The following is a 14,190-nucleotide window of genomic DNA, read 5'->3' on the forward strand; positions in this document are numbered from 1 at the left end:
ATTTGCTGTAGCTTGCGACCTTGTTGGTGCACCTGGTCTATCACGTCCTCCACAGTATCTGCATATGTCTGGGCTGGGTTGGTTGTCTCTACACACCTCTACAGGTGTCTGCTACAGGGGCCTGTAAGAATGAAGTGGAGTGTAATGCCAGTATCCGCTTTTTATAGCACAGTCACCAAGGAATAGAGGCATGCAATATGTATCCTCTTGCACACCATGTAAAGCCACTCTTTCTGTTCTGTCAGTTTCCAGAACTTGTATGGACATATCGATAAGTGAAGTCAGGTGCCCATGATATGGAAGAGGATAGGGAAAAAGAGGGAAGGTGTACCTTTAAAGAGAGAATCTATTGAGACATGCATTTGAAAAGGTAGCAGAACATTATGTGTTTAAAGTGTGATATTTGAGAAACCTTACTGGTCAAACAATGTCTTCATGTTGGGTTCCAAGTGTAATGCTAGATCATTGGCCTCTGAACTGTTGGAGACATATACACACACAGGCAAGAAAAAGTCTGTGAACCCTTTGGAATTACCTGGATGTCTGCATAAATTGGTCCTCAAATTTGATCTGATCTTCATCTAAGTCACAACAATAGACAAACAGTCCTCTTAAACTAATAACACAAACAATTATACGTTGTCATGTCTTTATTGAACACACTGTTTAAACGTTCACAGTGTAGGGTGGGAAAAGTATGTGAACCCTTGGATTTAATACTGGTTGACCCTCCTTTGGCAGCAATAACCTCAATCAAATGTCTGTAGATGCGGATGAGACCTGCACAACGGTCAGGAGGAATTTTGGACCATTCATCTTTTACAAAACTGTTTCAGTTCAGCAATATTCTTAGGATGTCTGGTGTGAACCGCTGTCGAGGTCAAGCCACATATTTAAAAAAAAAATAATAATATCAGGTTGAGGTCAGGACTCTGACTGGGCCATTCCAGAAGGTGTATTTTCTACTGTTGAAGCCATTCTGTTGATTTACTTCTGTATTTTGGGTCATTGTCCTGTTGCATCACCCAACTTCTGTTTAGCTTCAACTGGCGGACAGATAGCCTTACATTCTCCTGCAAAATGTCTTGATAAACTTGGGAATTCATTTTTCCGTCGATGATAGCAAGCTGTCCGGCCCTGAGGCAGCAAAGCAGCCCCAAACAGTTGGGATGAGGTTTTGATGTTGGTGTGCTATGCCTTTCTTACTCCACTCAACGGTTTGCATGTTCCTTCCAAACAACTCAACTGTAGTTTCATCTGTCCACAGAATATTTAGCCAGTAGCGCTGTGGAACATCCAGGTGCACTTTTGAAAACTTCAGACGTGCAGAAGTGTGTTTTATGGACAGTAGTGGCTTCTTCCGTGGTGTCCTCCCATGAACACCATTCTTGTTTAGTGTTTTACGTATCATAGACTCGTCAACACACATGTTAGCACGTTCCAGAGATTTCTGTAAGTCTTTAGCTGACACTCTAGGATTCTTCTTAACCTCATTGAGCATTCTGCGCTGTGCTCTTGCAGTCATCTTTGCAGGATGGCCACTCCTAGGCAGAGTAACAACAATCCTGAACATTCTCCAGTCACAGACAATTTGTCTTACCGTGGACTGATGAATATCAAGGATTTTAGAGATACTTTTGTAACCCTTTCCAGCTTTATGCAAGTCAACTTTATGCAATCTCTTTTGTTCAAGGCATGATTCACATCAGGCAATGCTTCTTGTGAATAGCAAACTCAAATGTTGTGTGTGTTCTTTAATAGGGCAGGGCAGCTATCTCCAATCTCATCTCATTGATTGGATTCCAGGTTAGCTGACTCCTGACTCCAATTAGCTTTTGGAAAAGTAATTAGCCTAAGGGTTCACATATTTTTTCCAACCTATACTGTGAATGTTTAAATTATATATTCAATAAAGACAAGAAAAATACAATAATTTGTGTGTTATAAGTTTAAGCACACTGTGCTTGTCTATTGTTGTGACTAAGATAAAGATCAGATCAAATTGTATCACTAATTTATGCAGGGCTCACATTTCTTCTTGCCACTGTATATAATAATATATACATATATACTGCTCAAAAAAATAAAGGGAACACTAAAATAACACATCCTAGATCTGAATGAATGAAATATTCTTATGAAATACTTTTTTCTTTACATAGTTGAATGTGCTGACAACAAAATCACACACAAATTATCAATGGAAATCAAATGTATCAACCCATGGAGGTCTGGATTTGGAGTCACACTCAAAATTAAAGTGGAAAACCACACTACAGGCTGATCCAACTTTGATGTAATGTCCTTAAAACAAGTCAAAATAAGGCTAGGTAGTGTGTGTGGCCTCCACGTGCCTGTATGACCTCCCTACAACACCTGGGCATGCACCTGATGAGGTGGCGAATGGTCTCCTGAGGGATCTCCTCCCAGACCTGGACTAAAGCATCCGCCAACTCCTGGACAGTCTGTGGTGCAACGTGGCGTTGGTGGATGGAGCGAGACATGATGTCCCAGATGTGCTCAATTGGATTCAGGTCTGGGGATCGGGCGGGCCAGTCCTTAGCATCAATGCCTTCCTCTTGCAGGAACTGCTGACACACTCCAGCCACATGAGGTCTAGTATTGTCTTGCATTAGGAGGAACCCAGGGCCACCTGCACCAGCATATGGTCTCACAAGGGGTCTGAGGATCTCATCTCAGTACCTAATGGCAGTCAGGCTACCTCTGGCGAGCACATGGAGGGCTGTGCGGCCCCCCAAAGAAATGCCACCCCACACCATGACTGACCCACCACCAAACCGGTCATGTTGGAGGATGTTGCAGGCAGCAGAATGTTCTCCACGGCGTCTCCAGACTCTGTCATGTCTGTCACGTGCTCAGTGTAAACCTGCTTTCATCTGTGAAGAGCACAGGGCACCAGTGGCGAATTTGCCAATATTGGTGTTCTCTGGCAAGTGCCAAACGTCCTGCACGGTGTTGGGCTGTAAAAGCACAACCCCCACCTGTGGACGTCGGGCCCTCATACAACCCTCATGGAATCTGTTTCTGACCTTTTGAGCAGACACATGCATATTTGTGGCCTGCTGGAAGACATTTTGCAGGGCTCTGGCAGTGCTCGTCCTGCTCCTCCTTGCACAAATACGGAGATAGCGGTCCTGCTGTGGGGTTGTTGCCCTCCTACGGCCTCATCCACGTCTCCTGATGTACTGGCCTGTCTCCTGGTAGGGCCTCCATGCTCTGGACACTACGCTGACAGACACAGACCTTCTTGCCACATCTCGCATTGATGTTCCATCCTGGATGAGCTGCACTACCTAAGCCACTTGTGTGGGTTGTAGACTCCGTCTCATGCTACTACTAGAGTGAAAGCACCGCCAGCATTCAAAAGTGGCCAAAACATCAGCCAGGAAGCATAGGAACTGAGAAGTGGTCTGTGGTCACCACCTGCAGAACCACTGCTTTATTGGGGGTGTCTTGCTAATTGCCTATAATTTCCACCTGTTGTCTATTCCATTTGCACAACAGCATGTGAAATGTATTGTCAATCAGTGTTGCTTCCTAAGTGGACAGTTTGATTTCACAGAAGTGTGATTGACTTGGAGTTACATTGTGTTGTTTAAGTGTTCCCTTTATTTTTTTTAGCAGTATATATATATATATATTACATTATTCTTCCTATATATTGTAAACCAATATATATTACATTATTGTTCCTATATCTTATGCAGATGTCATTGGGGTTATGTTGCAGGAGAACTTCAGGTTGTGGCCTTATCCTGAGTTGACAGAATAGAAGACACAGCTTTTCGGGCAGAGTGGCAGCGAGGAGTTCGGCATTCTGTACTATAATGTCGTGCAGGAAGCGTGAAGCGTGAATTGGCTTTCAGATGCTCCGTCTGCACCGTGGCTGCTTGCGTGATGCTGGGATGACAGTGACCCCACTATATGTGCAACAACGATCCACTTACCACTAGGAGGCACTGTTGTGTTGATTATGTTCAAAGGGCTTTGGATCGTGTCCTTTGCCGCTGTGTCACAAAATACACCGAATACAACAGAATACTTGTCAAATATGCCAATAAGATGCCTTAAAGGAATGTCACCGATAGATTTGTCTCTTACTGTGCTGAACTTTGCTGATACAGTCCAAATACGAATTGCCATTCTCGTCATACAAATACTGTCCTCTGAATCTAAGAATCTGCAAGACTGCCTAGGAAAGACATAATGCACCCAAATTACATTTCAATGTATTCATACTACAGTGACCCTGGTTTACAAGCGTCAAGGGTTGATCTTCTTCAAGTCATGCAGTTACATACCCAATCAGTTTATTTTGCGTTGCAATATGCTCTTCTTTACTGAATGTTTCCAAAGCCACTCTCCACTGCTTTTCGCTTGCTTTATACTACGAAGTTAAATGGAACTACAGACTCGAGTTGTGTTTTCCGCTATTGGCATTACGTTCATGTGTATTTTCAACTACGCATGCGTCAGTCTGTTTGTAGCCATTACTTATGGAGTATTTTCAAGAAACGAAGTGTCTGTCTTTTGGTATAAGGGGAATCTAGCATTTTAGTTATTTCCCATGCAAAAACTGGAATAATGCTTTTGTTATCATGGTTCATAGCACACTTATCATCACAACAACAACAAAAATCTTCCAAACTACACTACCCAGAGTTCAAAACATGTTTTTGTAGCGCTGGGATCTCCCGGGCACACGCTGTAGTATTGGTAGAATACATGTTGCTGGCCTATTATCTCTGAAAAATGCATGTACTCAATGTTTTGATCTTAATTTTAATCTTACATTTTTGTCTTGTTTTCCAGAACATCGCCCTCGCCTGCCGGAGGGTTATACTAAATATGTATATGTGGTTATACGCTAGGTACTTTCAGCAAGATGCTAGTTTTTCATATTCAATCATCAAAAGCAGAACGTTTCTCAAGTTGAAGATGTAATTTTATTTTTTGGAGAAGATATAGAGTTAATTCATATATAGATTGTAATACAACATATTTGGTGTAATAAAAATACACGCATTTAGACGTTTCAACCACCCCTTTTTAATGGTTTCTTCCTATGGCTATATAATCGGTGCAATGTCATATTCTTTCCGGTGCTGCTTTCGGTTGCTAAGGAGACGCGGTGGGCAGGTAAATTCGTCTTCATCATCGAGCTAGCTTGTTTTCAAAGCACAATCTGGGTTTGCTGTCAATAATTAACATTATTATATTGTTAGGAAAATGGCTTCAGGTACTTTGACAATTAAATATGTAAGCATGGTAACATAGTTAAAAAGCTGGCAAACAGCTGAATGATAAGATGTATCCCATCTAGACATAAACCCTTATGTCAGAATTTACTATTCGTAGCAGGTTAGGATAATTAATCTTAACAGATTTGGAGATTTGGGTTAAATTTAGGTAAAGGCTTAGGGTAAATGAAACCTTTGACGTCAATTTGACAAACTGTTACACATCTCGCAGTAACCGTGAAGGACGGTCACTTCCACGGGCTGCTGCTTGTTCATGCTAGCTAGAGTTAGCTTGCTAGCTTAGCTACTGTTACCTGGACAGCTAACTAGACATGCCTGTGGAGATCCCAGTGACTGTATTTGAAAGGTGATACAACAATGTGTAAGCCAACACGGACAGCCTAGTTAGCTAACGTTAGTTTGCCACAGCTTGCAACCTGTGACGTTAATCATTGTCAGATGCCTTTTGCAACAAGCATTCGCTGCTAGCGATGTATTTGGGTTATTGATGACCAACTTAACTAATTTTGTTTGGAAGTTGCTTGTAAACTAGCTATCCCCATATTGCTACTAATTATTCATAGCATGCAACAATCCGATGTCATAACATTTGTTGTAGGTCTGGCTTGCCTAGTAGCCAGTTGATATTTACATTAGTAACCAACGTTAACTATAATCTAGCTCAATCAGAATATTGAGGACTGAGCTAACGTTACTGGAAGTCTCCGGCTAGTCGGTTTACCAAGCAAGCACTCTTATTTTTGATTTGAGACTTTCTTGGCTTTGATAACATCCCAAAGTAGTTGCCTACTAGCTGGGTTGTCAGAACCTGATAATGTATTTTTAAACAGTAACGTTATATTAGTTAACCAAACTCTAAAGGTTAGTCTGTGAGTGGCACACGTGCCATTTAACTCAAACTTAATGTATCAATTAAATGTCCACGCACGTTTTAGTCATTGGCATTTCTAACTGCTTGGTAGGTTTGAAATCTAATGTTTATTTGTGATGGTTCTCACACACACTAAGTCAAAGTTCTGTGAGATGGCTAGTCCATATTTAGTGCTACCCACAAAATAATGCTCTTGCCACATAGCCCTACGCACTTAAAGCAACAGTAGCTCCCCATAGTGCCCAAAACCAGGAAGAGACCTTGCCCGTAGTCATCTACACTGAAACAAAAATCTAAACTGCAACATTTAGTGTTGGTTTCATGAGCTGAAATAAATTAGCCCTGAATTTGTTTATACGCACAAAGGACATATTTTTCTCCAGTTTTGTGCACAAATCCCTGGGCATTTCTCCCTTTGCCAAGGTGATCATCTACCTGACAGGTGTCATATCAAGAAGCTGATTTAAACAGCATGATAAATACACAAGTTTACCTTGTACTGGGGAAAAAAGGCCACTTTAAAATGTGCAGTTTTGTTACACCACACAATGCCACTGATGTCTCAAGTTGAGGGAGTGCGCAATTGGCATGCTGATGGCGCCGACCGACATGGCAGCTCTGCTTCTAGATCCTAAGCAACTTCGCTTGTTAGATACTACTGCACTGTTGGCGCTAGTGACACAAGCATTTTGCTACACCCACAATAACATCTGCTAAAAATGTGTATGTGACCAATAACATTTGCTTTTGACTGCAGGAATTTCCAGAGTTCTTGCCCGATTAATATTTATATATATTTTCCCAGATTGTCTATTAGACTTTATGTAGTATGTGTGTGTATATAGTCAGGATAAGAGACTATTATAAACAGGACATGCATGCTTGACAATACATTATGCATCATAATGAATTTCTGCTATGCCACAATAAACATCAATAAGAGTTGGATGAAACAAAGTTAAACAAATGCCTATATGCGGTAGTTGACAAATCGTGACAATGTAATCATTATTAAGACTATTCCAACTCGTGATATAATACAATGTAACTCCAAGTTTTCCTTGCCAGAGATTTTAATGTTAATTTCTTTATCATAAGCAGCCTCTGTCATTTTAGAGAATTTGGCATAACGTCCATCCGGCCTTGTGTATGGCGTTGTGCAGGAGCGAGCTGTTTTCTGTGCCCTGTGGTGGTGGGGTTATGGTATGGGCAGGCATAAGCTATGGATGAAGAACGCAATTACACTTTATTGATGGCTATTTGAATAGACGGAGATACCGAGACATGATCTTGAGGCCCATTGCTGTGCTGTGCTCTGCTTCACCTCATGTTTCTGCATGATAATGCACAGCCCCATGTCGCAAAGATCTGTACATAATTCCCTGAAGCTGAAAATGTCCTTCTTCCATGGCCTGCATACTCACCAGACATGTCACCTGTTGAGCATGTTTGGTATGCTCTGGATTGACATGTATGATGGCATGTTCCAGTTCCTGCCAATATCCAGCAATGTCGCACAGCCATCGAAGAGGAGTGGGACAACATTCCACAGACCACAATCAACAGCCTGATCAACTCTATGTGCTGCATGAGGCAAATGGTGGTCACACGCGATACTGACTGGTTTTCTGATCCACGCACCTAATATTTTGTTGTGACCAATAGATGCAAATCTGTATTCCCAGTTGTGAAATCCACAGATTAGGGCGTCATTTATTAATTTAATTTGACATATTTCCTTATATGAACGGACTCAGTAAAATCTTTGAAATGATTGCATGTTGCGTTTATTACAATTTTGTTCAGTATACATTGAGATGACTACATAGGAAAACAGAAGCTGTTTATCAAGTGCTAGTTTTATAGATGCCCTTTGGTTTTGGTACCATTGTGAACTAGATTTACAGAACAGTTCAAAGGTTGGAATGACTAGTCAAGCATGTTGTATCTGGACTTATTTGGTGTGGGACTGTATAGGCCTTAGCAGAGTCAGTTTGTCCCCATAGGGTGTGTCTAGTTCCAATTACTGTTACATCTGTTTAAAAGCTGACCGACTCTGGTATTTGCGTGCAAAAAAAATGCATGGTGTGGAATGTATCAGTGAACTCTATGAACTGGCACCTTGTTTAACTCTGGTGCTGTGCTCCTTGTTTGCATATTGTTTGTCCTTTGTGCTGGTCATTTTAAGCTTCTTCTAGTCCTGTTGTCCACTTTCTCTTCCCCCTTTTGTGTCTCTCACAGTGCAGGCATAATGTGCCTTTGGCCCCACTCCCTCTCAATTTCCCACACTTCCTCCCCCTCTTTTCCACATTCTCCCTCCCCATTTCATTCTCCTCATAGCACTCTACAGTGGCACACTTATAACTTGAAATGGACCCAGTGAACTATAATGTAGGCTATTCCCCAAAAACTTGAGTCTGTTTGAATAACTTCCATCTCTGAGGCAGCTAGACGGTTGGCTAGTCGGTTTCCTAGCCTGTGATATTGCTCAGCTCTGTTATCTGTGAGGTCTGCAGAACACACTCGTTAGGCGTTCACACTAACTCCTTCTTGGGGTTTTCTCATCTCACAAACTGTGTAAACATAGCTGTGTGTTTTTACAGTGATCTGTGCCGATGAGTTTCGCAACCTCATTATTTGACATCTTTTAAGAGGATTAAGTAATGCCACAACGATTCATATTAGGTTTAAACACACTTTCCTGTAAGGACCCAAAGCACAGCTGAGAGATTAGAAGATGGACAATAAATTGGGAAATCCTTTGACTTGTTTTTCTGGGGAAATTGATTCATGCTCAAAGTAATTCTGTATCTGATGCTATGATTTCTGGTAAAATGAGTCATGTGAACAAGTGTTTACTACTCATTATTAAATGCTGTCCTTTCTTCAGTTGAGGTGAACATAATGATGATCGTTTCTCAGTGAGCTTGGAAGGGTCTGTCTGGCCGGTTGCGGTGCGGAGGGGACGCCACATACCTCGCCAGGAGTCTGACGGCCTAAGCAAACACACCCCCTTCCTCCGCGAGCCGCCATGGTGACTCTCATCACAGAGCAACTCCGCAAACAGAATCTGGAGGAGCCCCCTTACCACAGGGCTTTCTCTCTCAACGTGGTGAGCATGCCATGTGACACAGGTTGTTGTATAGCACTTCTTCCATAAGGAATTACCTTTGCCATAATGGTTGCCTTAGTCATTTTAATTCCCCTCTTCATTGTTGTGTTTCAGTCATTGCCTGAAGTGGGTTCCAGCCCCACTGTGTGTTGGCGCGGGTGTGGGTTGACTCCAGGTAAGGATCCATTTAATTCCTGAAGCTTTTTTTAAAGGGCCTCATTCAAAGATCAGGTTAAATCATTAACTGGGGGAAGGGCCTCCTTTGATTCCCATCTTTGGTTTATTTCACTTTCAGAGAGCAGTTGGTCTATGTTCCCATCCTCCAAGACCCACCTGCAGGATGCCTCTGTCCTGTCCTCCCTGGACCCACTGGGAACACCTTTCCCTCTCCCCAGCACCTCTGTGACAGACCTGTCCCTGCAGAGCTCTCCTCCGCCGCCTCCTCCTCCCAAACGCCACTGTCGCTCCCTGTCTGTCCCTGAGGACCTGTCCCACTGCCGCAGCCCCTGGCGCCCCAGCGCCTCCAAGATCTGGACCCCGGTCAAGCGCCGCTGCCACAGTGGAGGGGGTGTGGCCTGCATGGGTGTTGGCTCCTTGGTTGGTTCCATACCCCTCCGAGGCCCCAGCTCCTCCCTCACCTCCTCCCTACACTCCTCCTCCAGCCCCACTTTCTTCAGCCTGGCCATGTCCCCTGACTCCCCTCTCCCCTGGGGCTGTCCCTGGGACCATAATGATCTGCCCAGGGGAGGCTGCACTGGCTTCTTCCCCGCCCCCTCCTCCTGCTCCTCCTCCCCCGCCTCGCTGGGTTCCTGTCGGCCCTTGCTGCAACGCCGCTTCTCTCTGTCCCCTGTGCACGTCCTGCCTCCCCAGCCCTCCCCCTCTCCTGCTCCCGGGCTTGTCCCACACTACCCTTCGATGGAGCCCCTGGCCCCCTCTCCCTCCTCAGCCTGCAGTTCCCCGTCATCCTCGAGGTGCGACCTACCCCCCTGTCTCCCACGCTGCCACTCTCAGCCCTGTGACCTGCGTAAGCCAGGCCTAAAGAGACGCCATGATGCGGACACCCTGCCCTACTACGTCAGGCCTGGCCTGGACTTCAGCAAGATGACTCCGGTGAGCTTGGTGAGATGTACAACCGTTGTAAGGCCTATTCAGAAATGCAGTGGATCCAAAACAACAACACAAAATGCATAACTTTGGTAGAAACTGCTCATAGTTGTCCTTTTGTCACTTGCTTGAGAGTAGCAGGGGGCCTAAAGCAGCCCTTTATCTCTCAGCTCTCCTGCTTCTCTCCCCACAGACCAGAGTTTTTGTGGGGAACTTGGGCTCATTAGCCAGGAGAAGTGGGGCCACTGGTTCTGACTCCCCCTCATGAGCCAGAACTACTGCATTCACATTCCTGTCCCAGCCAGACCGGACCAGTCTGGGTTTGGGTTCAGGGTGCGGCATTGTTGGTACTGTGCTGCCTGGCCATGGAACCTCATTGCCCTGACCAGCGGCGTGTGTATTTTGGGGCTGACCCTTGCATTCCTGTGTGTCCAATCGTTGATATATGCCTGATCTCGTCCACCAGCCGGCTCTGTCGAACCGTCTGGTTTCAACAGCGCCACAGAAAGGGACTTGAATGAAGTCTATGGCAGGCGTGGACGAAGCAACACATTTGCATGAGCTAAAGTCTCAGTCCACCATCTAGCGTAAACCCTTTAGAACCTCCCCTTACATAGTGGACTTTGATTTAAACAAAGTGAGTTTGTAAAAATCTGAAAGTAAACATCTTAGAAGTAGTTTTCGTATATAAACTTTATATACCCGAATTCCAAATCAATTGGCCTTTGCAAAAATATGGTCAATGTGATGGAACATTTTTCTTTTGATTTGGTGATTTTCTACATTTTTCAGTCTCCTCTGTAGCAGGGTCCTTCCCTCTGTAGCAGGGTCCTTCCCTCTGTAGCAGGGTCCCAGCTGTTGCAGGGTCCTTCCATTTACATTTAAGTCATTTAGCAGACGCTCTTATCCAGAGCGACTCCCTCACCTGACTTTATTTGAAGCCACACTCCTTCCAAGTCCCACTCTGTTGCAGTGTTACCAGGTTCTCTATATGCGGTAGCAATTGAGCCTGGGGGACGAGATTTTGTCAATGCCCAACGTCTTGCCATTATGGACATCCACCACCCCAGCCATGTATATTTAACCACTGCTACGCACTTCCTGCTCTGGGGAGTGATGTCATCACTTTTTCTCACTGGTGTATTTTTCTCCTTTTTTTTCCTTCTCATTCCTGGTTGGTTTGTTTGGCCTTCTGGAGGTGTGACTGGAGCTGCTGCTGGGTCTGCAGCCAGCTGGTGGTGTCTCCTTGTGTCATGTTTTAAGATGGTGGGTTGTTGTTCATGAAATGGTTGCCTTTCTAGTATAACAAAACCAAGGGAGAGCTCAGTTGGCTCTGACTGGGGTCTCGGGAGCAGGATGAATGGGGAGGGGGGCTCGTGGTCTGCATGTACAGATACATAAATGTATGCTTTGCATAGACCAGTCTCATTTGAAAGGTGGACATTCTCACCAGGGCTTGACAATAAAATAAATCATTTTTAAAAATCCCTTTGGACAAGTAGGACTTTTTTCTCTTAAATTCTGTAACACCATTTTGACATGAATTGATGCAAGGAACCGCTTTACAAAATAAAACAGTCTACGGTTCAGAACTGACCAACCAAGGCACGTTTTAAAAAGGCGATGAGGCTGGTGTAACTGATAAGACTGTTTTTAGTGTAACTTTTCTCCATTGTATTATAAGCTCAACAATGCGCACATGGTTGTAGGCTTTCTGTCAATGTTCCAAAATGCAATTATCAGGAAAACAGTTTTCAAAAGCACATCGCATGCATAAACAGTTTTCATGTGACGGTACTGAAAATAATCATTCGGAATTAAGGGGAGCTCAAAATATGCATTTAACTAGCATAGGTTACTAATATGGCTAGCATTATGCCTTTGGCTGCTGGACAATAAAATTTTGCTTTGAAAAATAATTTGGGAGGACAAGCATTTCAACTCATGGTATTATGAATAACTACAAACATTTAGACGCTTTTGGCATGTTTCTTAATTAGTAAGGCTCAATATTACCATTATTGTATTGCTAGAGCAACTTTGACAAGCTCACAATTTAGAGTGCATGGCTAGTTGAGTTGCAGAAAGCCCTCCTGAAATGCCTGCACACATCTGCCTTCATGGGTGTTAGCCTATTAGATTCAGCTGAAGCTGAGTTGTGTGGCTCAACTTGTTTTTCTGGGAAATGCTGAAGATACTAAATATTTCTGTTCTGTGTGTAGATTCGTAGTGGGGAGCCCCTGGTGTGTGGAGCGGCTGTCTACATGGGGCTAGAGCCTGTTCCAGGGGACTTCAGAGGAGCCTTCTCCCCTGCAGACCTGGGAAGAACCAGCATTGGACCGTTGAGTGAAAGTGAGGAAGAGAACATAAATATGGGTGCGCAAGAGGCCGGGCAGCAGAGCGTGTTTGAGAGAGACTGCACAGAACTGGACTTGAACCTCATTGAGGAGAATTGAAAGTTTCTTGGTGCTCCGTGTGTGATTGACAGCATTCATCGGCGTATTCGCATTACACCCCCCACCCCGGCCGAGCCCACGGGAACCTGCTGCCTTCAAAGGGGCCACATTAGGTGCCCTTCATATCACTGGCTGACTATAGATTAATAAGGCTCAATTTTACCATTCGTGTAATGCTAGAGCAACTTTGACAAGCTCACGATATTCAGCATTTCAGGACAATGATGTTCTGCCTGTCCATACTCTGTGGGTAAATGTGTCTACCCAGAAACACAATGGAGATGGCTAAGACATGATGATTTCTGAAGGTCATACTGTAATAGCCGCTTTCTAATAATCCGGGTAGTAACGCGCTACCACTACTATAATTATAAAAATGATGCAGTTTGCTTGCGATGGACACTCCTGTCGGCAGGATACATTCCTGAACGTATGGCCAGTTGAGTTGCCAAAGGTCCCCTGAAAAGCCTTCACACATCGGCTTTCATGGGTGTAGGCCGAACGCTCTGATGTGTTTGATTTGGCCCAGTGGAATACCCACACACCTGTAAAGGGAATCTAGGAGGGACCCATGTGCTTTCCTCATAGCTGGCAAATTTATATTTTGCTGCTTCTGTTTCCCTTAGTACTTAGACAATGCATTAATTTGTTTTCCACAATTGGCTGAATTAAATATTGTACATGAATCATGTACAAAGCAGGTGTTTCTGCTTGAATGGTTTTTGTTCATAACATCCAGATGTTTTCTTCTTGGTCTCCCATAGAAATGGAACCTTTAGTCTGTCCATTCTGCTTCAGTTCCCCACTAATGAACAGATTACACTTGCACTGTAATAGGATTAGAATAATTAACTTGACGCTGCAGTTGGATCCTTTAGGGCACAATGTAATGTACTGTACAGTGGTCACCTGTGGAAACCATTTTGTATGAGTGGATGACTGTTTAGACGGGTAGCTCAATTCTGAATTTCATTTAATTAAAAAATATATATATATTCAAATGAGGTTTTTTTTGACCAATCTGATGTTTTCACAGCAATCTTTTTCAGAGCTGATTTGATTGGTCAAAATACCAGTTGGTGAAGAAAAAAAATATCAATTTGGCTGCCTGTCCAAACGCAGCATTAGTGTGTGTGAGAAGGAACCAGTAGATGCAGAGGATTGGTGGCCTTTCGAGAGATTATTTTTATTGTATGTTTTCAGATGGAAATGTCTATTTACACTTTGTGTACAAATAAAGTTTATTAGAGAATAATTTTGCAAAAAAATCTCATTGTTTTGGTTTCTTTCAATCAGCAATGTTTTGAAGATGGTGTGTGTTTGCATATTTATAGGTGTCAAATGGGATCACCTAGGAAGACAGGT

General features: G+C 43.6%; 2 protein-coding genes across 6 annotated transcripts in view; one reads left to right on the forward strand and one right to left on the reverse strand.

Moving 5' to 3' along the window:
* The window catches only part of LOC124010977 (ras-GEF domain-containing family member 1C-like), a 290,823-nt gene that overhangs the window by 83,211 nt on the left and 193,422 nt on the right, over positions 1 to 14,190 (reverse strand). The gene's annotated exons all lie outside the window — the stretch shown is intronic.
* On the forward strand, positions 5,109 to 14,072 carry LOC124010979 (protein FAM53C-like). 3 transcript variants are annotated; one of them, XR_006834523.1, is made up of 6 exons: positions 5,109 to 5,160; positions 9,044 to 9,265; positions 9,380 to 9,440; positions 9,561 to 10,375; positions 11,568 to 11,635; positions 12,592 to 12,728. XR_006834523.1 is itself a non-coding variant. In XM_046323844.1 (5 exons), exons 2-5 carry the CDS (start codon positions 9,185 to 9,187, stop codon positions 12,823 to 12,825), a joined length of 1,200 nt encoding a protein of 399 aa, XP_046179800.1. In that variant the 5' UTR covers positions 5,109 to 5,160; positions 9,044 to 9,184; the 3' UTR covers positions 12,826 to 14,072. The 3 variants fall into 3 exon arrangements, 2 of the variants coding, with proteins under 2 accessions (XP_046179800.1, XP_046179801.1); XM_046323844.1 differs by lacking the exon at positions 11,568 to 11,635 and having other exon boundaries at positions 9,561 to 10,384; positions 12,592 to 14,072; XM_046323845.1 differs by lacking the exon at positions 11,568 to 11,635 and having other exon boundaries at positions 12,592 to 14,072.

Source organism: Oncorhynchus gorbuscha, linkage group LG23 (genome assembly GCF_021184085.1).
Source record: "Oncorhynchus gorbuscha isolate QuinsamMale2020 ecotype Even-year linkage group LG23, OgorEven_v1.0, whole genome shotgun sequence".
Taxonomy (NCBI): Eukaryota; Metazoa; Chordata; class Actinopteri; order Salmoniformes; family Salmonidae; genus Oncorhynchus; species Oncorhynchus gorbuscha.